We start from the raw sequence: 25,104 nt of genomic DNA, 5'->3' as shown, positions 1-25,104 counted from the left end.
ACTGGAGATCCCCGCCTTTCCCTGTTCATAAATTCGCATTGTATGCACGCTGGCGCTGGCGCTTCCAGTATCCCGTTGCTATTACCTGCCCCGCCGTCACTCTCAATTTTAACGTCCACGCCTACACCCAACGGGACAGGCCGCCACCATGGGCTTCATCCAAGACAACTTTCGCCTGGTTTACATCGGCGTGGCTGCCGCCATTTACTTGAGACCGGGATATGTCATCTTCAACTCAAAAATTCTAACGATCATTGTTTATTTTACGATTCTCACGCTTTCAAAACTCATCTATCAATTGACCCTATACCCTGCATTTTTCACCCCCATCAAACACATCCAAACACCTGGAGTGAGTCTCTTTCTCAAGCTTGCAGTCTGAAAGATCTCAAAGCTAATGGATTTAAGACCCGAAATTGGCTTCGGGGCAATACCAAATCAGTCTTCCTCGAGACACCACACGAGCTGCTGAAGCAATGGGTCAAAGAACTGCCTAATCAGGGCTTGATTCGATATTACATTGTCATGAACATGGAAAGAGTCATCTTGACTAGCCCCAAAGCTTTGAGCGAGTTGTTAGTCACCAAGAACTATGATTTCGAGAAGCCTAAGACCGTGCGACAGAGCTTGCGCCGTGTAGTTGGAGACGGCGTCCTGCTGACCGAGGGAGATGAACATAAATTGCAACGCAAGAACCTAATGCCGGCCTTTGCCTACCGCCATATCAAGAATCTATACCCAGTCTTCTGGGCCAAGAGTAGGGAAATGGTCGAACTGATTCAACAAGATCTGGAAAACAGAGAGTCCCCCGACGACAACATTATTCAAGTCCGAACTTGGGCAAGCAGAGCCACTCTCGACATCATCGGTGTAGCTGGCATGGACCATGACTTCGATTCTCTACGTGATCCTTTCAACAAGCTGAACAAATCATACCAGAGAATCTTCTCGACCCCATCAATCGCAACCAAAATTCTATTCATTGTCGCAATCCTGATGGGCACTTTAACATTCATTCAAAAATTGCCCACTCAGCGCAACAAAGACATCGAAGAAGGTGGTGCGGTGATTCGCAATGTCGCTCGACAGATGATCCAACAGAAGAAAGAAAAGATGAAAGATCCAAAATCCGAGACCGGTGTCGATATCATCTCTGTTGCAATGGCCAATGGCACCTTTGACGATGAAAACCTAGTCGATCAACTGATGACCTTCCTCGGCGCAGGCCACGAAACAACCGCCACTGCCTTGCAGTGGGCTGTGTACGCGCTGTGCAAGAATCCAGACGTGCAGACCCGTTTACGTGAGGAGATCCGCGCCAATCTCCCCCCTCTCTCCTCCTCCGACGCAAAGTCTCTGGACGCCGCCCAGATTGATAACCTGCCTTACCTGAATGCAGTCTCCAACGAGGTTCTCCGTTTCCACCCCTCGGTTCCAAACACCGTCCGTGTAGCCGCGAAGGACACTACGCTTTTGGGTCAACCAATCCCCAAGGGCACTTTCTTTCTTATTTCTCCCGAGGTGATAAACCACATGGAGGAATTTTGGGGCCCGGATGCCGACAAGTTCAATCCGGATCGCTTTATGGGCGAAGGCAAGGCCAATAACGGCGGCGCGACTAGTAACTATGCCTTTCTTACCTTTATTCATGGTCCACGCAGCTGTATTGGACAGGGATTCGCCAAGGCGGAACTTGCCTGTTTGCTTGCGGCGGTGGTTGGTCGCTTCCAGTTTGAGCTGAAGGATCCTGATGCCAAGCTGGAGTTGATGGAGGGAGCCACCGTGTCGCCAAAAGACGGCGTTATCGCCAAGTTTACTCCAGTGGAGGGCTGGTGAAAGGATTTATATATCGGTGTCGGTGTATTTCCTACCGGGGTGGCTTTATTTACTTGACTATGTATATCCTTAGGGACTGGATAGCTCCCCTCCTCAATTGTTTGATTGGAAGACGCCAAAGGATTCAGCGGTATGCTTCCAGCATGTTCTCTGCACTTGTGCCGGAGTTTGCAGTTACCTCATGACTTGTTTTCAATAGATCATTTTCCGGAGGCGAGATCTGGAGACATATCGCCACGGTTGATGGTTCAGCGAATAGCAGTGCGAGTTTTGCGAGCCGACGAATAGCGTCATTCCAGATCGCCCCATTTGGCGGTCGAACATCATTCCGACCGGCGCAAATACGGACCGACAAGAATGTACCAGCCACTATTTATGAAATTATACAAAGCTTTCTTGAAGCATTTGAGTCAATCAAAACAGAAGTTTCTCTCATATTTCCACTTAGTGTCCAGCAGAAGATCTCTTCGCCATGCCAAATCTCAACTACAACCCCGAAACAGAAATCCCGGATCTCTCGGGAAAAACGATCTTCATCACAGGAGGTGAGTCCAAGTCGTTTATTCATCTCGAAGAAGCAGGTGGAATTCTAACTTCACTCAGGAACAAATGGACTGGGTGCTGAATCGGCCCTTCATCTGGCCCAGCATAATGCTGCACACATCTATATCAGCGGGAGAAACGCCAAGAGCGCCGACAGGGTCATCCAGCGAATCCGCGAGAGTGGTTCAAGCACCGAAATCACCTTCATAGAATGCGATCTAGCTTCTCTATCATCCGTCAAGAAGACAAGCGAGACATTCGTATCGCAGACATCTCGCCTGAGACATCCTGCTCTGCAACGCTGGAATTATGGCCTCGCCACCCTCTTTGACAACAGACGGGTACGAAGTTCAATTCGGAACAAATCATCTCGGTCACTCGCTACTCATAAAAAAACTACTCCCGCTCCTCGAAAAGCGAGGCAGTGAAGGCGGCGACCCGCGAATTATCATCCTGACCTCGGAAGGACTCATGCTCCACCCAAGCGGAGGGGATCATCTTTGACAAGTTGAAAACAGTCCAAGATGATTTCTTTGTTGGGGGGTCATGGCGTCGATATGGGCAAAGCAAACTTGCTAACCTCCTCTATGCGCGAGAACTCGCCCGTCGGTACCCTGGTATTATCTCCGCATCAATTCACCCCGGTGTCGTGTCGACGGGACTGGTTGGAAATCAGAAATTCTTAGACCGCGCTCTGATTTATGTCACGACCATCGGGAAAATGTTAAAGCCCGAGGAAGGGGCGTACAATCAAGTTTGGGCTGCAACGACTGCGAAGGGAAATATTGAGAATGGTGCGTTTTATGAGCCGGTAGGGAAATCTGCGCATTATAAACTGGGCAAGACGGCAAAGGATGATCAGTTGGCGGAGCGGTTGTGGGAGTGGACTCAAGAGGCCCTTGAGGAGTTTTAAATTTGAATCTAGTGTTTCTTTGGGCTCAGTTATTTGGGGAATAGTTTTAACAGCATATACTGGATCTACTGTTTAATCTTAATTTTGTCTTCATTTAAACCGTCTCGTTCAATTCAAAGACGATTCAAGTGATTATGCTATTGACTCTTTCCTTGATTTCAAAGTAAGCAAATTTTCCTTGGGAAGCAACTCGAAGTTTTTGCGTTGATTAAAGGGATCTCATTCACTTCGTTTCAACTCACACGCTTCTCTTCGTGAGACTCTCAAAGGGAAACATCTCTCAATCTGTTTCCTTTGTTCGAGTACTAGTTCAAGTGTTCAAAAGGCAGTTGTATCTTTTTTCACTTGCTTTCTTTTTCTTAATTTCTCACTTAAGCTGTTTATTTCTTTTATTATTCTGTGCACTTTTACTTGTTAAAATGCCTGAGACAAGACCTAAAATCAAAGCCAAGGGTCGCGCCCGTCAAGCCCCATCTGGCTCGACAGAGAGTGAATCCTCTTTGGGCCACTCAACAGAAGCAACCACCCCTTCGCCTGCAAAAAAGCAATTAACAAGTGCTCAAAAGAGAAAGCGCTACGAGGACGATCTGAATTTGGCATCCTCTATTCAAGAAATTGGTATAGATTACTCTGATGAGGAAGAAGCAGGCCCTTCCAATTGGGCTCCGACACGAGAGCCCGCGAATGGCGACAAAACTCGCAACCCCTTCAAAAGAGCCGCTAAGAAGGCAAAACACGTTGGTCGGGCTATTCTGGGTACAAAGGGGAACAAAGGGGAACCGGGGCGAAAAAACGCTTCACGATTACCTTCTGACCCACTCCAACGAAAGAAAATAGATGCTAATAAACCGGATCTTCGTAAGTCCTATGTTGGACTCGTACAGCCTGTCAATCAGCTGAAGCCTCCAAGGAAGCAAAAAGAGAAGCGAAGAACATGGAACCACATTGCGACCACTATCACTGACCCTAAAATGATACCCGAGGGGTGGGATCATCAAGAGCATGACCTTGACCCTGCGTAAGTGAATACAAAGTTTAATTAAAAGTCTAGATGAGAAGTTACTGATATCATTTAGTGATCTTGACGCTCAAATTGCAAGATGCCATGAAAGGATTGCCGAACGGATTCTGCCTGATGTGTTCCAGCATAGGCTAGAGGGCTTTTTGGAACTAAAGGCAGCTGAGAAGTAAGACCCCTATTCTATACGTGATAAAACTAAAATTAATCTTCTTTCGCCTTCAACAGTAAAATCTCTGATGGTTGGCCCAAAGGTCTCGATAAGGATGTTTATCAGAGACTGGATTCACTCAAAGCCACCGAAGAGCATCTTTCTAAAGGAGGAGATAATTACAAGGAGCTTCCAAATGTCCGAGCTTTGATTGCAGCTTACAAGTCCGGTCAATTGAAGTGGAATGGGGGGCTTGTCACCTATTGGTCGAAGGGGGTAAAGCTCTCAGAGCCAAGACCATTCGATTGGGATGAGTTTGAGGCGATCAATAAGAAACACGATGGCCATGAAGCCTTTTGGGTAGAAGGGGTATAGCATCACAGATAGCTCCATCTTGACCCAATATGTATACTTATTCTTTCTTATTTAGCTTGCACAAGATGAACATGATCTTGCACATGTACAACTTTATCCATCAGTTACGGACCAATCTATGCATCAGGTATGATATCATTGGTTCTCTTACGAGTATTGAATGGTGCTAACTTTGAGTTATAGTATAATATTGCTGTGTGTCTCCCAGGTTACGATTGGTGGGAGGAGTTACAGTTCATGCACGATACGGGGGCCTCCACTATGTGCATCACTGATAGGGATGTGGCAACAATAGCTGGGCCTTGTCGCCTTCCGATATATCCAGCACCACCAATCATCGGATATTCAAGAGTCCATGGTGCGACTGGACAGCCAACGCAATTCTATCCGTACATAGAGGTCGAAGTTACGATGATTAACCCTAAGTCAGGAAAGCGTATGACCGAATGGAACAGGATTCAAACTCGTGTCAAGCCACACGTGACAGCATCTACAACCCAAATGGAAAACATAAGATTAGATGGCCCAGTTATTCCTAAGAGCACATTTTGGGTGAATTTTCCGGACAATTCCCTGCGCATCCATGTTCTCACCTCTGCTGCCAAGTTGCCCTTCCTGCCAGCCGCGGCTAATTTCAACAAGAGACGAGGACCTGACCCAGTCGCATTCGCACCTATTCCCGCTCCTGGAAGGACTATAGATCTTTCTGGCTATCCCGTTCCACAGCACTTGAGTTATCCCAAAGCAGCTCCATAATGAGTGAACTAACCCATATTTGCGGTGCAGTGGCATGCCGGTATAGCGGTTTTTCGGTTTCTTTCTTTCTTTCTTTTTCGCCTTGGTCTTCTTTCTACTGTCTGGATTTTGATATGTTGTATATTCAAGTTTCATACTTTCTTTTAGCTAATCAAGTTACACATCTTTAAGATCTGAGTAGTACTATTGTGGCCGACTCGGGCTAGATATTCAAGATTTTGTCTCCACATATTTACCTCGTAGTACCTAGTCGCTTCTAGCATATTTGAAATTCCAACCTAGTATGTACAGTGGCGTTGCAAAAGCTTGAAACCCCATAATTATTGCCCACCGTGATTTACCGCCTTCTAATGCAAAACTAGTAGCTACCTAAGATGGAATAGATAGGTGGAATATAGTCCGCGATTAAAAGGCGGAGATAAGAACCGTCAACATGGGAAATCTTTTGCAACGCCACTGTAGGGACTCGGAGTACTAGACCAAGAACACTTCTTGCCAGCGTGCAAGCCTAGGCCCCGTTCTCTCTCATTCAAATCTATCTCCAGGGAATTTATATTCTCTGATAACTTTAACTAGGGCTCATAAGCTTTCAAGTAAAAGCTCCTCGGGACGATAAAGCGGCCTATAGCTGAGGACATGCGGCTAAAAGGCCTGCTTCAGCTGTGAATAAAGTACCGTCACAATGCCTGTGTTTTCCACCAAGCCCTGCGGCTGAGTTGGGGTAGCACTCGAAGGCGCGCTACTGCAGGTCTGGCCTTCGTGTTGTGTTGCATGGCTGGGGGTGTCTAGCCTCCACGCTGTGACCATTAAACACTCCATGCTTACACTGCCAAAACGCTTTATAGAAACCAATGCAGCTTTGGCCGACTTTGAAAATAGTTTTTCATATTAGCCGAGTGATTGAAGGAAGCTTAAAACCTCTCTCGATCGAAGCAGTCCGCTGCTCTTATTTCAGTCACCCTTACACCCTGCACCCTTACTCAATGCCGCTCAACCTGCCAAGCCGCTCAAATCCGATTTGACCATGCCCAAAATGACAATGTGCCTTTTCGAATTGAAATGAACGCCAAGCATAAATACGGTTTGCTATGGACGGTGGCTGTCGTGATCTAGTTTTATTGGTTGACCATGCATTGAATACGAGGATCTGCGCGGAAAGACCCAGATCTGGAGCGCCGAGGAATTAAGGCTAGTAGAAAGAGACACGCGTGTACATCGTGTATAAAAAAGGGTTAAGCCCGTTTGAATTGTTTGAAATTGCCCGCGTTTTCCAATAGGCACCCTTTCCCCTACGCAGCAGAGCTTCCGTCTTCTACACTTAGCGACCCATCATGAAGTGGTCAACTCTTCTGCCTTTGGCGCTTTCCACCATATCTCTGCTCCCTTCTGCCGGAGCATGGGAAGTGACATGGCATGACTCCGACAACAAAAGCCATAGTCAAAAAGGGCACGGTCCTAGCGACTGCATTGAAATCGACAACCCCAAGGGAAATGTTTTCAAAATCGACTCTCAGGGCGAAAAGGGCATCAACATGCTTCTCTTCGACAACAGCAAATGTACTGGAGACTCGGCTGGTCAAGCAACCGAGAGCTTCTCCAAGGACGCTTCTCGGGATCTTCTCGGCTTCAAGGTCGTTAATCTTTCTTCGTCGAATTCCTCGGAGACCACTACGACGGACAAACCTGCCAGTCATGCCGCGACTACCTCTTCGGAAGCTTCAAATACCCAAGTCTCCTCAACAAGTAGCAGTGAAAATGACAAGTCGTCAACGGCTCAAACAACGGCTGCAGCAGGTGCTGCTACCGCATCTACGGTATCTGAGACTGCGAGTAAAGCGCCTCCTACGACTTCGAGTGCAGCAAGTGCAACCACTTCTAATGCTGCAATTAAGCTTGTCGGCCCGAGCGATAATGTTGCGAAGGGACTCATGGGTGGAATTATGGGACTTGCGATGGCTCAATGGATTGTTTGAAGACCAGGAGTTGGATTAAATCCCACTATTTCACGTTGGGTTCATATCGTGTCTGTCATCTTAGTGGCTTGGTCTGCTCGCTACAACTTAATCACCAAATATAGTTGCTCTATTTGCCGATCTCCTGTTCGGCTTGACTTCAAGTCCCTCAACACCGGAGCAGTACCCAGATACCCAGATAATGGTCATGTTCCAGGATATAATGACGTAAAGTTAATATAAATTAATCAACAGACAACATTTCCATACGTTCATCCAACCACCCTTATGTAAGAGCCACCACGAATCTATCAAACGGAGCTCCTGGTCTCCTGGACCTCCACATGTGTCGTGGCCCTTTTATTCTCGTCATCCTCATCAAGATGTTTGTGGACGACCGCAGCGACCTCTCTGGCCTTGTCTTTGTCTTCGAACACTATTTTAAGTCAGTTCTGTTCCTTTAGAAAATCGGGAAGCCAACTTACAAAACGACAGTTCCTCAAGAGTGCGGCCCGCAGTTTCGGGGAAGAAGAAGTAGATAAACACCAACTCAAATGCCAGCCAGCAGCAATACACCAAGAGCCATTTCCAGGTGATGCGCGCGAGACCAACGGGGTTCACATAAGTAGCGAAGAAGCCTGCGCCGCGACCAAAGAACTGGAACCATGAAATACCGCGTGAGCGACCCATGTAAGGAAACAGCTCGACCAGATACGCTTATTCATATCAGTATATACACACTATTTGGAACGGAGGGAATACACACTGTACGTTAGGGCGTTGTAGCCGAGATTGTAGGCGGGGGAGTAGGCAAAAATGAAGAAGATGGTCAGAATGGCTGCGGACTGAGCCTTTGTGCTTATGAAGCGCTCCATCGAGATAGTCCATGCAATGTAGACACACAGCAGACAGCTTGCGCAGGTGAGGTACATCGGTCGACGCTTGAAGCGTGGCGCTGTGAGCGCCAACGCCGTGCCACAGACGAGACCCCAGCAGGCGATGCCGATGTTTATTTTGGACTTGGTCACACTGTCGGTGATTCCGACCATGTTAAGAAGGTCGCTTAGATAGTACCTATTGCATGGATCAGCGAAGGTCAAAGGCATATAGGGCAGACACATGCTTACGAGATGAGGGTATTGCCGGACCACTGGGTAAACAGGCCGAGAAAAGCGGAGATGAACAGCCGACGGCGCATCCCGGCCGTACGGAACATATCCAACCATGATTGTTTTGACTCTTCGAGCTCCATCTTGATGGTTTGTTCGATCTGCGCCAGTTCGGCCTTGACAATGACCGAGCTGCGGTCACCCTCCGCATGGTACTTGGTGAGGATTTCAAAGGCTTCTTCGTAACGGTCTTTGCTGATCAGATATCGGGGACTTTCAGGGAGGAACCTGGTCATATGTTAATTGGAGAAGTTGAGATAAATGGCCGGGGGCATCCTACATCACCGTCAGGATCTGAACCATGGCGGGTGCAATCTGAAGTAGGGATGGAATTCTCCATGCCCAGTTGGACGCAATGGTCACCGTTCCCAGGCCCACGGCTGCGGCAATGATCTGGCCGATGAAGTAGGAGGAGTTGAACAGGGAGGTGAGAATCGGTCGCTCCTTGGGGTAACCCAGTTCACCTAGCAGTGATGACCCAGCGACGATGCAGAACGGGATTCCGAATCCTAGAAGGATACGCGCGACAATATACATAGCCACTAGAAACCATCAGATAAGTCACAGTTAGGATCAAGAAAGGAAGAATACCTCCATTGGAGAAGCCCTGGATAATGGCCCCGATCAAGCTCACGCATGAACCGAACATAATCGTCCATCGTCGTCCGACTCGCTGGTTGAGGTATGGGACAAAAGGCAGGGAGAGAATAGCCCCGAGAGAGTATGCAGCACCAAGAAAGCCCTTGAGGTTCGCTTCAATTGCGTACTCGGGGCGTCCATCCACGGTCTTCCCGGTCGTATGACCGAAATCTATATCGCAACGTCAGTCTACTGTAGTGCTCATCTTGAATCGAGGAGACATACACTTGTTCCAGGTATACACAATCTGAACCGTGTTGATAATCTGCGAGTCGAATCCTGATGTGATTTCGATACCCATGCACGCCAGAAATAAGATGAAATAGAGTCGTCTCAGATTCGGCTTCTTGTACCAAGGCGTACGGTCATCAGCCAGCAAATTAGCTAGCACAGGCTCAGCAACATTCTCCTCGCGCTTTTTTCCCACTAAGACCATGTTGAAAGATTGAAGTTGAAGTTCAAATACTCACAACTGGAGGGCTGATCTGTGGAGCCTGAAGACTTGCCGAGACCGAATCATGGACACTATATATCCTGTTCGTTCTAGGGTCTTTGTCCACCGCGACCCCCCGGGGTGGCCCAATTCCTAACTGCCAAGATCCTCTGAGCCATCAGGTCATGCGCTGACGGGCTGGAGAGATTCGTTCTAGAGCATCGAGAAAGATAAGCCGGGTAAGATCCCCGCTGGGATATTAGAGTTTCGTCACCCCACGGGGTATATGGAGGTGGGGGTGGGTGAAGGAAGACAACATTCTGACCTGCAGATGGACGCGGTTGCTCAACGCCAAGCACTCAGGTCTTGGCACTTCATATTAGCCTAAAGAAGGCTAGTCGGATGCAGGGACTTCGCGGAGTCTCCCCGAATGCCTCGGGCCAAGTGTGAGACTCGGATGATGGTCGCGAGGGGACATGTGTTGCGGATAGAAACTCAAAGGGAAACGGAGCTGGTGCATAGCCGCGATCGACTCAGTGTTTCTGCTAGACCGGCAGCGTCCCAGATTACTAGTGCTCTCTCTATAAATTTGGGATACAGACTATGTTACTATGTTCAATTTGCGTAAATATATTTAGTAAAAAGGCACTGGCATAGTACACTATTCAGGTCCAGGAAGAACTTAGTTAGCGCTAGTAAGTCAGTACTAGTAGGGGTACTAACCAGTAGTTATTACTAGAAGATACTATCCCTGAATGAAATAATACTACCAGTAACTACTTGGTATCCTACTACCCAGTTATATAGTACTCAGTACTCTGAATTATTAGGATCAAGCTATCCAAGCAGAACCACTGGGTCGATTTCTACGGGCGCCCATACTCTACGATGTAATTTGGCTGGGACAAAGGAATGCATGCCTCTTCTTTTGTTCTACAATTCCAAACTGTCATGCATCAGCCACTCCAACAGCATACCTAATTCCTTAATCCCGCCGCCCTCCTCGCCCCATATCTTCAACCGCTCAATCACCACCCGCACACAGTCCGCCCAGTCTGGAGGAATGTTCACATATTCAGCCGAGGGGCGCTGCGTCAACTTTGCGCGGAATCCCGCAATCAGACAAAGCGCATGGTTGAACCGGACTCGACATGCTCCCCATGACCCCGGATGCCGAAAGAATGGTACCTCAGTCTGAATACGATATACTGCCAAAAGTAGCGCCTCGCTCGCTTTCACCCCATACAGTGCCGCCATCCCCTGCTGAAGTGGCACATGGATGCACAGGTATAGATACGCCCGACAAAGCAATTCCCGTACCTCGACGTATCGCTCACGACTTAGCTTCATGAGCTCACCTTCCTTTGACCTGACGGCAGATTCGAGAGGCATATTAAACCGTAGTGTATGTGGGAGGCAGTCTACCCACTGCTGGAGTTGACCTTCCAACTGTGTCAGAGTTTCTACTAGAATCTTGATGGTCGGCAGATCGATATCTGGGGAAAGCACGCGAACCGCATTGCGGGCCCGATTGAGAAGCCTGCGCAAGAAGATCTCAGCCAGATAATAGTAGGAAGATGCTGCTTCGAGGTCTGTAGACGATGGGTTGGACAACGTCCAACCAGCGTTGTCGTTAGATAGCTGCCTCGTGGGAAAGCTTGGGAGAGAATAAGGAAAGTCGGAGAGACTGAGGTCGCATGGTGGAAGATCCGTCAGTTCATATCGAACCTCACTATCTCATGTTAGCTACGTGTATGAAGACTTGAGATCTGCGGTGTATGTTATACCATTCAGATTTTAAGCATGTCCAGTAGAGTCGCTGCTCCAGACCTGGGGGAGTTAGATATGTCTGGAATGGGGAAATTAGAAGACCCACTCTCTTCCTGTGCACTTCTGATCGTCTTTCCTTCGCGATGCTTCAAACGATACGTTTGCCATAGCATGGATGCTGTCCGGAACATTTTCCAGCCCGGGATCGGTTCGATATTATACTGATACCAAATTCTAAACATTATTTAGACATTCGTATCTTGAAGCAGCTCGAAGGAAGAGGCTCACCCAAATAAGCAGAGACACTGTACTCCAAGTAAGGTATCATCAAGATACGCAGTGGAAATGCGCTTACGCGCCATGGAGAGGAAAGCTAATGATTCCTTCATTCGGTGCTCCGGAACCGACATGGTCATGTACGTGACCGGTGGGCCGAAGGATCGTTCATTGTAAGAGATCTCACGGGTTTCGTCGTCTGGATAATTCCCCCAAATGGCCGCAAGCGCAAAAATAAGTAACACCAAGCACGACGAGGCGGACCACTCAATACCATTTTCTAGCACCCGAGCAATATAAAAGTCCAGCTGGCCCGGGTCAACGATCGGGTTCTTGGTCCAGATCTTGGTCATAAAGATCTCTCTCAATTCGAGCAGTCTTTGTGGATCTAGGCTTGGTAGAGCTGTAGCCGCGCATTAGCATCCTATTTTGAGATACAACGCGTCAAGAAGACCATACCCGCCTGAAAGCGATCTGGCTTCTCGGAATACGCTGTCATCGGGAAAGTTGACGCCGGCTTCTCTCCCGGAAAAATAGGCCAGCTGAGAATCATATCCGATCCAGTGATAGGCGTCTTGGGCGCATCATTGCGCGAGATTGACTCTGTATCTATTTCGTCCACTGGGGATGGCGACGCCTGCTGCGAAAAAAAGGGGAGGCCCCTGATTCGAAGACAGGGTCTGTGACAGAAGCCGCTCTTGACGCTCTACTGCGTCTAGGATTCTTGCACCCCATGTCTCTAGACTTCAAACAACATTTATGATCATTAGATGCCTCGGCTAATGGAGAAGTTCTATGGGAACCGACACCGAGATGGGATCCGTCTGCGGATACTCGCATGCTACACCCCGTTGGATACATTTGGCACACACTGGCCGTGCCGAATCGCATCGAGTCTTGCTGAGACGACAGGCATTGCATGCGTTAAGCACGCGAGTATGCTTGCGAGGTTGCGCAGTCGACGAGGCTTCCATTCTTCCTGCTGGAGATTCCTCTAGTGGCACATGGAATAGCAAAGGGAAAATATGATGATAAAAGGCCAAGACAAACACGGCTGGTGTTTGGCGAGGCAAACGATGGCGGGATCATCCGTCCAATCAAGCCAGGTCGACCTCATTTAGCCGGGCAATTGAGCCAAACGAAGTCGGATGAATCCTTAGAGTCCCCGCCAATAGGTGGTACGATCTACTTGGAATTTTCCCCAGGCCACCACTTCTAGGCTGGAGGTTCCTATTAACACTTCATATGTCCCTTTCTCGCTTTTCCACATCTCCTCGATCTCATCCCAAAAGCTTGTCGCATATCGGTCAAGCGGTATCTCAACCGATTTTTCCTCCCCGGGCTGGAGGAATACCTTTTCAAATCCGTGCAATTCCTTGTTTGGACGCGGGGTTTCGGATTCAGGGGCAGATATGTACAGCTGAAGAATTTGTGCGCCCGCCACTTTACCTGTGTTTTTGATCTGTACGGTGACGACCGGAGGACGGTCCATGTTGAAGATCTCTGGGGCAACGGTAACAGTCGATGAGAATTCGAAGGTCGTGTATGATAGGCCGTGACTTCAATACGGTTAGATGAGATATGGTTGGATGAAACTGGGATATGAAGGAACTAACTCACCCGAATGGAAAGAGGACTTCTCGTCTAGTCTTCTCGTAAAATCGATAGCCCCCATAGATGTCCTCGCCATACAGCACTCGGCCACCCACACTGGCGTAGTTCAGGTAGGCCGGATTGTGTTTCACATCCACCGGCCAGGACAAGGGCAGTTTTGCGCATGGATTGACCTCTCCGAAGAGAACGTCGGCAATTCCATGGCCTGTCTCGTTACCTCCATACCAGGCCTGCACGATGCACCGGGCCTGATCGACCCACGGCATAGTGACTGGTGTACCGGACTGATTGACGATGACAGTCTTGTCTGCGGCGGCTTTCAACACCTTCGAGATCAACCGGTCAACTCCCGGTGGCAGATCCATATGCGTTCGATCGAACCCTTCAGATTCCCAGTCTTTGTTGAGTCCAGTGCAAATAATGGTGTAGTCCGCCTGCGTGGCAGCTTCCACGGCATTCTCGAGCATTTGATCCTGGTCCATCCGTAGGCAGGCCCCCAGATTTGCAGCGCCACCACCGAAATTCACCATTCCCATCGATTTCATTGTGGTAGTGTTGGCAGAACCGAACTCAATCCGAATTTTGTATGTGGTCCCAGCAACTAATTTCTTCGATCCCAGCTCCTCGACGGTGCCTTTCCCGAAGAATGCCGTTCCGCGTGTCTGGTTCGTTGTATTATCGATCACAAGTTCGTCGTCAATATAGAGATTCGCCGTACCAAAAACACTCAGGCCAAAGTCCCAAATCCCGGATGCATCTGGCGTGAAGTTGCCAATCAGTGTGGCCCAGAATAGCTCTCGGTTGAGGCCAGGAGCATAGTAGTCCATGAACTGGAAGGTCGTTGTTGATATAGGCTCAGTGCTAATCAAATTCCGTTCCTTGTCCATCGGCTCGTTATAGAAATGTATGACAGCATTCTTCAGGAGGCGGTCTATTACAGGGAGCATCTTGTGGGCGTATGTGCCTATTTCATAAAGCACGTCCGCGTCAGGATTTGCTTCCCTGCAGGCGTCGTATAACGAAATAGAGTAATACGGTTCAAGAGACGCACTGCCGCCACCCGATATTGCGGGAGTTTTCATGTGAGATCCAATAAGGGCGATTTTTTTGATCTTCTTTGGAAGGGGCAAGATGCCTTCATTCTTGAGGAGGACGATGCTGTTCGCGCAAATTTTTCGATTTAATGCTCTATCCTCTGGGAAATCCCGACCTCGTTCCACACCTGACACTTGGACCTGGCTTGCTTGTTTCACGAATTCCAATACCTTTCGAGTTCGTGCATCTATTGTCGATTGTTTGATCAGTCGAGCCTGTAAGGCGGATTCGATATACTTCCCCCGATATCTAGAAGGCCCGGGCATTTCCAGATCAAGGCCCGCATTCATAGAATCGATGGTTGTATAGGTCCCGTACCAGTCGCTCATAACCAGCGGATTCCATTTCCATTCTTCGCGGATCAAATTGATCATGCGAGTATCTTCCACCACATGCTTCCCATTGATCTTATTATAAGAAGTCATAAGCGCGCTCGGCTTCGCATCTCTCGCGACAATCTGGAAAGGTCGTAGGTAGATCTCACGCAAAGCTCGCTGTGTCACGAGGACATCCACCGCCCGACGTTCGTGTTCTTGGTCATTGCCCACGAAATGCTTCACAGTGGACATGATTCCTTTGCTCTCGGCTCCGAAGATGATTGATTTGGCCAGAATGCCCGAAAGATGTGGGTCTTCAGCAAACGATTCAAATCCACGGCCACCGAGAGGAGATCGCGGCATATTGATTGTAGGACCCAGCCAACAATGCGCTCCTTTCGCAATGCACTCGTCGCCCAGTAGTCTCCCCGCTTGGTAAACCAGATCTCGATCCCAGGTGGCGCCCAGAGCTGTGCCGCAGGGTAGACATGCGGCTGGGATGCCGGCGAAGAATTTGGTGCCCCGGATACCATTGGGACCATCGGTGGCGCGAATCGAGGGAACTTTGAATTCGGGGATGGGATGTGTGTGCCAGAAATCAATTCCTGCTTCTGTTAGCGGATGCGGTCTTCAAAGATCGTCGTCGTCTCTGTGTTACCGGATAAAAGAGCGATTTTGTCCTGCTCGCTGATGTTTGCTAGGACATGCTCCACGTCGAAGGCTACCGGCATAATGGATGAACAGTTGGAAAATAAATCTTTTTTCAAGAATGTGAATAAAGAATGAATTCTGTAACTTCCGCTGAGTATGTAGAGCGAACAGAACATCCATGGATGCAGTTAGCGGCTACATACCTATAAGTACCTGTGCGAGTCACAGCTTCGATTTCTTTTTTTACATAGACCTCGTTCTTCGAGGCGAACTCTAGGCACTACTACTACCACTAGTGGTCTCTTGGGTCTCCGACACTCCGAGATACCCAGTGACACGTTGACGGCGGAGGCTCCCCGGCTGGTGGGGAGCTGCGGGGGCCAGTGGGTATCTCCGCATCTCGCCCAGTTATACCCGTATTGCCAGGCTAGGCCACTTCCGCCAACAAGCCAACAAGCTGGTACCCGCGTCAACTTGGATCAGCCGCTTCGTGTACACTCCACTCCTGGCTTGCCAACGGTAGTGCTGTTTATGAACTTCCACATAACGTGTTTTAGGTAAGATCAAGATCAGTATGCAGCTTAGTACGATCTCCTACGCAAGACAGAAGTATTTAAAACAATTCTCCATATTCAGGCTGTTACAGGACTACAATCTGTTGCTTTCCGTGTCATTCTTCTTTCGGGTGCGCTATTTTTACAAGCGAAATCGTCACGATAAGCTGCTTCGCGAAGTTTTCAGATCCCGACGCCCTCTCCGCCTATCGTAGAAAACAAATCCGAGATTGCACATTTCAGCATACATTCTCAAAAGCGAGTCGACTCTGGCCTTGAACGGCTTCGACATTCTCCCATCATGCCTAACTTTCTGAGCTTGCCTATCGAGATACGGAATAATATCTACCAAAAGGTTCTTGCTTTACCCCAACCACTGCATCTTTTCCAAGATCCAGGATACCCAGTGGAAAGTTTCATTCCCGGGAAACCCTACCTATGGCTTGCCTTACTATACACCAATCGGCAAATATCGGAAAAAGCTAGGGCAGTTCTCTACCGGTTCAATAGCTTTACGTTTCAGAAAGTGGAAAATAGCAGCGTTCTATAAACATTTATAAAGAGTATCGGACATTTTAATACGGGCTCACTGTCCCACCTGTACATTAATTTCCCAGCGGCGGAAAACATACATAGTGAAATCAGTCTCAGAGAGGGTAGTCTGCAAAGGCTTCAGCTTCTCCAAAAAGAGTGCGGCAGTCTCCCGAAACTTGAGGTCCTCTTTACAGCGGAAATTTCAACCTCCTTACTGAACAAGATAGCAGTCCTGTTCGAGAGGTATTGTCAGAAATCAATAGGGAGTTTGGGTATATCTATTCCTTGGCAAGGATTATTGTCAGAGTCTACAGTGGACTTCCAAGCCCTTCGATCAAAGAGTTTCTGCAAGGACTAGGATGGATTGTTTTGATGGGAGACAAATAACTTTACCCGGAAGTGCTAAAATCAACAATCAGCAGAGTTATTTACTCATTAAGGACAGCTTGCAGTGTCCCTGAAGTGCCAATGCCGGATCTGCTGATCGTATTCTGGAGGACTCTGTTCTCGTTGCGGGTTTGAGATCAATTTCTATGCTTTTTTATAATCAAGTTACTAAAGTTTCTAGTCGAGGGATCAACTTGAATGCTTCAATGACGGTGTCCCATTGTGTTTCCCCATTTTCCTGATGTGTACTAGTCACTGACCCACTATAGCTGATAAACCTTGGAATCTCTCGAGGTCTTCACTGCCGACCTTGCAAAGATTCCTACAAGGAAGGAGGGGTATTTAATAGGAGAGTCACTCTTCCAAGCAAATCTTTCGGGGTATCAGCAGGTAGTTGATATGCTTATTGCTCACGGCGGTGAAGTTGGAGTGCAAAAGTTCTGTCCATGGTAACAGCAGCCTGCAGAGAGTCGATAGCAAGTCTAGTGGAAACCTTTCTATCAGCAATCCTTAAAGTTCGAATAAACCTTCAACGATGGTGATATTAATCCAAAAGCTTCATTTTTCAAGAATTAGTCAACTGGTGATGTGAAGTACTTGTCAGAACGCAAGTTCTGGAGCAAAAGGCGGTAAATGGAAATTTAGGAGCGAAATCGTGATTTGTAAAAGTTTGATATTCTGATAATACTTGTAAATATACTATTTTTAAGGTAGAAGATTACACCACAACGTTAAGTGACGGTAAATCGAACGCCCAAAACGGCTACACTCGACGCCAGTTTAAGCGTTCATTTTACTAGAATCTTAGTCGTCTCTTCATCATGTGATTGCAATCAACCTAGTCTTATCGTTTACTCCCGGATTGCTCCCGCATTGCTCCCGCATTGCTCCCTGAGCGCTCATGGCTACTCAGGGATCAGCTCCACCATAGTCAGGGTGCCCTGAGTAGACGATCAAGCACGTCATCATAATCTCTCTTCTCTGTCGTCCGATTGTAATCGCTTGTACAAAAATAAAAGGATCTCTTTGTCATGTCAGTTTTCAAGCCTCTTCAAGGTTTCGATGATAGATGTAATGGTTATTAAGTTGTCAGGCTAGAGACCCGTGACTAGGCAAGGGTATCGGACGGTAGAGATCAGATTGGACAGTTGGTACACAGACTGATTCATGAAGAGATCAAGAATCCTGGATTTTTGTGGGATCTAATAATACTAGGGCTCGGGTGAGCCTCGATATGCAGGCGACTCGAAGGGGATTCGGCCTCGGATCGACGTCGAATACCCGAGGTGTTGTATACTCCGAATCCCGTGACAAAATCGAATGGGAAACCAACCTAGTCCGTTCTGGAAAACAGATCTCCCACTAATAGTCACCCTTTAGTGGCAGACCTTCGGTGCCTGAAATCTACGGGTGCGGGGTCTTGGTCAACCGGCGGTCAATGGAGTTCGCTTGTCAATGAAGCTTTTTTTACTATTTTAATACTCACAACAACCACCACCATGTCCTAGCCCTGTTCAGATGATGAACAGCATATTTTGACTGCTTGTACCGATATTAGAATCTCCAAAAAGACCAATTTTGCAGTATTAGCATATGAATATAACGTCCCTTTTGGCCGATTGCGGGTATGTTTTGCTGGTCGGAAGTCTTGTAATACTTGCTAAAAGACCTATATCCGTCTAAATAAGGATCAAATAGCCTTATTGCTATACTGGATCAAATGTCTTGACGACCTAAATATGCCACCTACAGCTAGAATGATAGCTATATCAGTAAATATCAAAGCTCTTGCTTTGATATTGTGGCCTCTTTTGGCCGAATGGTATAGAAATCCAGACACTAGAACACGTTACATTTTAAGCGTATTCTATCAAAAATATATATAATTTTGACAAAACTGGCTTTCTGCAAGGCCAGGGCAAGACTCAAAAGGTTATATTATATAATATATAATATACTAGAACTTATTCTTTTAAAAGAGGATAATTAGTTAAAGGTATTAAATGTGTTATAGCTGATAGGTAGCTTATAAAGCCATATCTTTTTGTACTAGGAAAGACTTATCTAGTCAGATAGTATAATGGTGGTAAACTATCTGAAGATTCACAAATTACTGTTTCTGATACTGGTTATTCAAATAACCTATTGGTAATTGATTGGCTGGATCTTTTTGCCAAAGATACTAGGCATCATCTAGGAAAAAATATGGATGAGCCCTGTCTCTTAATCATGGATAAGTATAGTAGCTATCTTATCTACGAATTTTTAGATATTTATACTTTCTATAATATTGTTCTATACGTCTGCCTACCTTATATAACTTATCTTATTTAACCAGTTGATAGGTCTCTATTTTGAGCGCTTAAATAAGTTTATCAGACCAAAAATGATAAGATTACCCAATAGGATAGTGATGCCCGTGAGATATCAGTATTTTTTACTAAGATAATAGTAATTCATGAGAAAGCTATGACAACATATACTATTTATAAAGCTTTTTCTCCTCGTGGTACTCTACTCTATAACCCTAAGCTAGTTATTAAGTACTTAGTGGCCAAGCAAACCCCTAAGCCAGATCTGAAGATATTTGATGGTACACCACCACCAGAGCAAATTTCTAGTATCCTAGATACACCACCTTAAAATGTGTGGGATGCCCATCGAACATATAATAAAATGACAAATCTGCTTGACAAAGTGTCCCTGGCAGCCGATATACGTGAACAATTACTTTATATGGCATACTCATAGATTCAGCTTGCCAAGGATATTGGCCTACTAAACGATACCCTAGAACACAGATTGCCTAAGTAACGACAAATTACACACAAGTCACAAAATTAATTAGACAAATTTGGTATAATAAGCACTAAAGACGCTAATCACCAGGTTAAGGACCAAAAGAAGGCAGATAAAATAAAGGAAGCCCTTACGAAACTCCAGAATATAACACCACTAGGCATTACTACCACCCCCAAACCATCGAGACTCGATAAATATGTCCCATATCACCCTCCTTTATTGTCTAATCTGGAAGACGATTACAGTTAGAAGTGTTAATTTTGTTGTTGTTGGCAAAAATAGTTAAAAAATAAAAAGAAGCTTCGTTGACGAGCGAGCTCCGTCAACCTCAGATTTCAGGCACCGAAGGTCCGCCGCTAATAGTTGACTATTACCGCACATTTCTCTTGCGTCATACACTCGTGTCCAAATGTCCAGTCCATGGCATGTCTGCCGTAGACACTTGGAAGAGGGGACTGGCGCCAAGATGGAGAAGCTGTATAGCAAATCTGTACGAGCTTGGAGAGGAATTTTAATTCCATAAGCATCACGCGCATGAATTTTCGCCAAGAATAACCCGTATTTACCACCGTTGATATTGGCATGAGCGTCGAGAAGTAGCTTAACTGTCTCAGCACTTCCTGGCGATGCAGCGGCTTTTGAACCACTCATCGTCGAACAGCATCTTTATTATCTCGGATTCTCCTCCTTGTCTAGCGGCCCATAGGGCATGAGAAGTGGGTTTGGCCCCAGCTTCCAGCAGGAGCTTAACTGCCTTCACATGTTTTTGTGTTACAGCAGCCTGTAGGGCAGTGCCGTATTTACCCTCAACATTGATATCGGTCCCAGTATTGAGCAGAATCTTTATTGTCTTAGAATGTCCCATGTAGGCAGCATTTTGTAAGGCAGTGTCATATTCACCACCTTGGGCATTGGGATCAGCACCAGCGTGAAGTAGGATCTGAACTGCCTCAGTATTTCCCATGTATGCAGCAACTTGTAAGGCAGTGCCATATTTACCACCTTGGGCATTGTGATTAGCCCCAGCCTTGAGCAGGATCTTGATTATCTCGTCATGTCCATTAAATGCAGCATTCTGCAAGGCATTACCGAGTGAATTCTCCTGAGTATTAGGATCAGCCCCGGCGTTAAGCAAGACCTTAACTGCCTCAGTATTTCCCATGTATGCAGCATTCTGTAAGGCATTGCCGAGTGGCCCTGCCTGAGCATTAGGGTCAACCCCAAAGTTAAGCAGGAGCTTGATTATCTCAATATTTTCTGCTCCAAGTACAGCGCTCTGTAGGGCATCCCCGTATTCACCTTGGGCGTTAGGATCGGCCCCAGCGTCAAGCAGGATCTTTATTGTCTTGGAATGTCCATTATATGCAGCAGCCTGTAGGGCATTGCCCTGTATATCGGCCTGGGCATTGGGATCGGCCCCAGCACCCAGCAATATTTCCACAATCAAATTATGGCCTTCCTTGGCAGCTGCATGTAGCGCACCTCCACGGGCGCCTGCTGTCTCAGCCTCCACGCCCTCATCTAGAAGCCACTTGACAAACTCCAATTTTCCACAACTTGCCGCCTCAATTAAAGGTGTTGTTCCTTGGTGATTTTTGGTTTCTCGGTCTGCTCCTCTCTCGTGAAGTATTTTGCCGGCCGTTATGTTCCCCACTCGCGCTGCGAAATGTAACGGTGTGTTTCCCTCTTTGTCTTGTATCTCGACATCTAATAGTAGGACAGATTTCATGACATCAACCAGATTAGCAGCGGCAGCCATATGTAAAACCGTTGTGCCAATGGCTAGGCCCCGGCTGCCACAAATATATCTGTAGATTTGAACCCAGACAGCCATTATTTCTTGTAGAATGTATATTTCATTCTGCAATAAATCACCTCGAGAGTGGGCGGCCTTTTCTGCATGATTAAACAGGTTGATAGTCGCGTATCCGAGAAATGGGTAATCCTCGCCAAGTTTATCCCATGATTCCTCCGAGTCCGAGTCAAAACCAACCATCGCTCCATTTGAACATATGGTAGCAAAATGTAATAGGCATGATCGATAGAGAGTTGCCTGGCACTTTAAAAGGACAATATCCCCACTCATGCCAGTGGACGCTGTGCTAGCGTTGAAGCGATGGTATAAAAAGGCCAGTCCTTTCACGCGTAAGAAATCATTGACTGACTGGTGCACTACCTGTATAGTCCCACTCCAATCCCCGTCCGAGACGATTTCAGCCAATCCCCCAGTAAGAGCCTTAATTCTTCGCTCCATGCGCTCATCGCTTTCGACAAAGCTATGTATCCTCTCATATTCACTTCTTGAAGATTCAAATTGCACATTCTTGGTCGCTAACGCGTATCGCATCTCTGTTGTGCTCAGGGGCCGCTGGGCTAGGCACAACCACTGAAAGATGAGGAAGGACTGATGCCGATTCGAAGCTGTGATCACGTTACTCAGAATATACATGTAGACATCTTCTAGTCCAACTGGAACCTCTTGTATCCAGTGATGGATATCCTTGAATGATTCCCCTTCAAGCATTTTCTGTTTGATAAGGGGTATCATGAGGTGGGCCCATTGAAACACCCTGTTGGAATGTTGAGTTAATTCCTCTGCCAGCAGATTTTTCATCTTTCGACTAGGATCATAGCCTCCAACATCAGTGTGAAGAAGTGTGTCCTTAATATATGTAGCGATGTCTTCTTCATTGTGATCTTCGACAATTATCTCGATAGCCTGGGCAATTTCTGTGATAGGGTAGTGTCGACATGAGATACAGACTTGGAGTGGTAGCATTTTTCCTGCAGCACGATCAACAAGTCGATGGAAATATACTGCTATTTGCTGAGCAGACTGAGCCCCAGCTTCATCTAGAGCATCCACAAAAACAGTTATATGTTGGTTGCTTGCCGATGCCAGGATGGCACTTGCTAGTATCTCCTCTAGCACTGGTTGTGGCCATTCCAGCTTGTGTTCACCACTGGCAAACCCAAATTGCCTACACCGCTGCTCATATATCTCGCGGACCTGAGGGCGTATAGTGGCATCGCGGTCGAAAATCTGGTTCAGCAATGCTCTAAACATCCCCAAGGGTGTACGTTGTAAGTCTGTGCCTCGGGCGGAAAAGAAAAAGTCAAGTCGAATACTGCCTTGACTGCCGTCCTGTATTTCTTCAAGAACGTCGTGTAAGAAACGCATCAAGGTGGATTTGCCAGCACCAGGCTTGCCTTTAATCCATAGTAGACCGCAAGGCTGGTTCCTCCATGATTGGTATTCGTCGAGCTCCAAAATCCATTGGCAGGTATTGGTGTGATGTCGCTCGATGTTGTCTCTTCGATCAAGCATCTGTGGGAATGCCAGTGACCTGAGTATCTCTATGTCTGATAAGTCTGGGCATATTTATCTGACGGGAACGGGGTGGCGCGAACCATTGTCTGTTTTCTGCTGTGGGTTTTCTGGTCGATCTGGCCAAAAGTTAATTGATTTCCAATGGCTTTTTTAAATGACTCTGATACTCACCAGATGAGATGTTGATTACCCCATCATTATTGCCAAGCTGAAGCCCTGCATTTGCGTTACCAAAAGATATCGGGTTCATGCTGAATATTGCGCGAGCGCAAGAGTGCTGTTATAAAAAGAAGATTCCAACCTCCAGAAACGCATGGCCATCATTAGCCCCGCTCTCACGCTCACCCCCACGCTCACCCCGCTCTCAGACGACCGCCAGGCGCTGAAGCTTGGCGTGATTACCTTCCTCGAGGAACAGTGATACTATGCCCATAAAAATAAAATTAGCAGAATTGATACCGAATTGAGCAATTCTCATATATTTGTGCCTCATCCTCCGGGATACTTAGTGGGGAAGATGCCCAGGTGTAGCTCAGCCCTGGAGTTCGAAAGTTAAAGAAAAAGAAAAGGGCCGGCGATCATAACCTGATGACTCACCTAATTGTAACGAGGAAGATGCAGGAGAAATCTGTGTATTGTATTGGATAGATGGTAGATGGGAAAGCTACAGCAACCAGGATTCCTGAGGCCTTCAGGCCTTAACAGTAGGATGCCACAGCATGCTTGGCAAGGACAGGTCAGATCTAAAATAGTAATTCATCAACCCCGCATATTCCCACATCAACGCAGAAGAAACGACAGCCTAAGAGGTATAACAGGCTTCAGGCCTTAACAGTAGGATGCCACAGCATGCTTGGCAAGGACAGGTCAGATCTAAAATAGTAATTCATCAACCCCGCATATTCCCACATCAACGCAGAAGAAACGACAGCCTAAGAGGTATGACAGGTTTTGCCTGAACTCATTCACCTCCTCTCATTGGAAATTTCTTCCTTTCAATCTCCTCAGTGCCCGCATGTTTCTTTTCGAGAATATTTCGGCAATCGTGTGAAGTGCAGGCGAGATCCTTTACTGTTTAAGAAAAGCAACTTGCCCGATTTATCGAACCTACGTCCAGAATATGCAGGATACCAGCCTAGAACGCGAATATTCCAGAAGGAGCCTCGCGCAATCTTAAGACATTATCGAGGACTCTAGCTTGCCAGCTGCTTTCGACCGGGCCAGACAATGGCTTGCACATTGTGTGGAGCATGATGAAGCTTGCAAGCCTCCAGCCCCCGAATTGATGTCCCGCCATCTGGTTAGCGAAGGTTCATGGGATGAGTCGCGTGGGCCTTTTCTATTCCATCCCACTATCCCTGCCGCTTATGCCTGTCTCGGCTACTGCTGGGGAGATGATGGAGACCAAGTAGTGACTACAGAGACGGATAATATTCAATCACACTATCAGACAATTGAATTGGCCCAGCTTCCACTGGCCATCCGAGACACTATATCTGTTTGCCGTAGTCTCGAAATCCAGAATCTCTGGGTTAACTCATTATGTGTTATTCAGGATGACTAGGACGTCTAGCCACACGACGCGTCCACAATGGATAACGTATACGGCAACTCACATCTAACAATTGCTGTCATGGAGCCAAGCTCATGCAAAAATGGGTAAGCACCAGCTTGGTGACCCTAGCTTGCAGCAAAATCTTTCTGTTCCTCTACCAGGCTCACGGGGAGGCATGTCCATGGACCTCGTCATACGTGCGAATGAATTTCGACTCCTATCTGAGACCAAGAGATATTCTCTAGATCAGCGTGGCGGGTGTCTGCAAGATTCCATTCTACCTAACCGCAGACTTTGCTACGACGGCCAGGAAATGATTTGGGAATGTTTGTGTCGCCATATCTGTGAGTGTGGATATGTGATAGAGCCGCGTGTCCCGGAGGATTCCAGCATGGTTTACGGCAAACTCAGTGCTTCGCTCAAGGGCCCCTAG

The 25,104-nt window shown here is 47.2% G+C and overlaps 8 protein-coding genes across 8 annotated transcripts; 5 read left to right on the top strand and 3 right to left on the bottom strand.

The window, feature by feature from the left end:
* Positions 1-148: 148 nt before the first annotated feature.
* Positions 149-1,836, top strand: N7509_010413 (cytochrome P450; the record flags this gene model as incomplete). The annotated part of the gene is made up of 2 exons (XM_056635050.1): positions 149-352; positions 409-1,836. 2 exons carry the CDS (start codon positions 149-151, stop codon positions 1,834-1,836), a joined length of 1,632 nt encoding a protein of 543 aa, XP_056485670.1.
* Positions 1,837-2,308: 472 nt separating this feature from the next.
* Positions 2,309-3,292, top strand: N7509_010412 (oxidoreductase, short-chain dehydrogenase/reductase family; the record flags this gene model as incomplete). The annotated part of the gene is made up of 3 exons (XM_056635049.1): positions 2,309-2,381; positions 2,440-2,720; positions 2,846-3,292. 3 exons carry the CDS (start codon positions 2,309-2,311, stop codon positions 3,290-3,292), a joined length of 801 nt encoding a protein of 266 aa, XP_056485669.1.
* A 419-nt stretch (positions 3,293-3,711) lies between these two features.
* N7509_010411 (uncharacterized protein) lies at positions 3,712-5,592 on the top strand (the record flags this gene model as incomplete). The annotated part of the gene is made up of 5 exons (XM_056635048.1): positions 3,712-4,310; positions 4,369-4,479; positions 4,539-4,830; positions 4,892-4,963; positions 5,020-5,592. 5 exons carry the CDS (start codon positions 3,712-3,714, stop codon positions 5,590-5,592), a joined length of 1,647 nt encoding a protein of 548 aa, XP_056485668.1.
* Positions 5,593-6,923: 1,331 nt separating this feature from the next.
* On the top strand, positions 6,924-7,565 carry N7509_010410 (uncharacterized protein; the record flags this gene model as incomplete). The annotated part of the gene is made up of 1 exon (XM_056635047.1): positions 6,924-7,565. One exon carries the CDS (start codon positions 6,924-6,926, stop codon positions 7,563-7,565), a length of 642 nt encoding a protein of 213 aa, XP_056485667.1.
* A 290-nt stretch (positions 7,566-7,855) lies between these two features.
* Positions 7,856-9,788, bottom strand: N7509_010409 (uncharacterized protein; the record flags this gene model as incomplete). The annotated part of the gene is made up of 7 exons (XM_056635046.1): positions 7,856-7,980; positions 8,030-8,260; positions 8,311-8,618; positions 8,672-8,941; positions 8,994-9,255; positions 9,305-9,523; positions 9,578-9,788. 7 exons carry the CDS (start codon positions 9,786-9,788, stop codon positions 7,856-7,858), a joined length of 1,626 nt encoding a protein of 541 aa, XP_056485666.1.
* Positions 9,789-10,718: 930 nt separating this feature from the next.
* Positions 10,719-15,588, bottom strand: N7509_010408 (uncharacterized protein; the record flags this gene model as incomplete). Its single annotated transcript, XM_056635045.1, has 9 exons — positions 10,719-11,517; positions 11,573-11,615; positions 11,662-11,789; positions 11,844-12,234; positions 12,291-12,493; positions 12,704-12,825; positions 13,021-13,390; positions 13,452-15,462; positions 15,516-15,588. 9 exons carry the CDS (start codon positions 15,586-15,588, stop codon positions 10,719-10,721), a joined length of 4,140 nt encoding a protein of 1,379 aa, XP_056485665.1.
* Positions 15,589-20,395: 4,807 nt separating this feature from the next.
* On the bottom strand, positions 20,396-23,113 carry N7509_010407 (ankyrin repeat domain-containing protein; the record flags this gene model as incomplete). Its single annotated transcript, XM_056635044.1, has 1 exon — positions 20,396-23,113. One exon carries the CDS (start codon positions 23,111-23,113, stop codon positions 20,396-20,398), a length of 2,718 nt encoding a protein of 905 aa, XP_056485664.1.
* Positions 23,114-24,771: 1,658 nt separating this feature from the next.
* On the top strand, positions 24,772-25,104 carry N7509_010406 (uncharacterized protein; the record flags this gene model as incomplete). The annotated part of the gene is made up of 2 exons (XM_056635043.1): positions 24,772-24,775; positions 24,833-25,104. 2 exons carry the CDS (start codon positions 24,772-24,774, stop codon positions 25,102-25,104), a joined length of 276 nt encoding a protein of 91 aa, XP_056485663.1.

Source organism: Penicillium cosmopolitanum (assembly GCF_028827165.1).
Source record: "Penicillium cosmopolitanum strain IBT 29677 chromosome Unknown utg000009l:1.0-9042332.0:1.0-9050551.0, whole genome shotgun sequence".
NCBI classification, from domain to species: Eukaryota; Fungi; Ascomycota; class Eurotiomycetes; order Eurotiales; family Aspergillaceae; genus Penicillium; species Penicillium cosmopolitanum.
The sequence above is the reverse complement of the archived record's forward strand: the minus strand, read 5'-3'. Positions and strand labels throughout refer to the sequence as shown.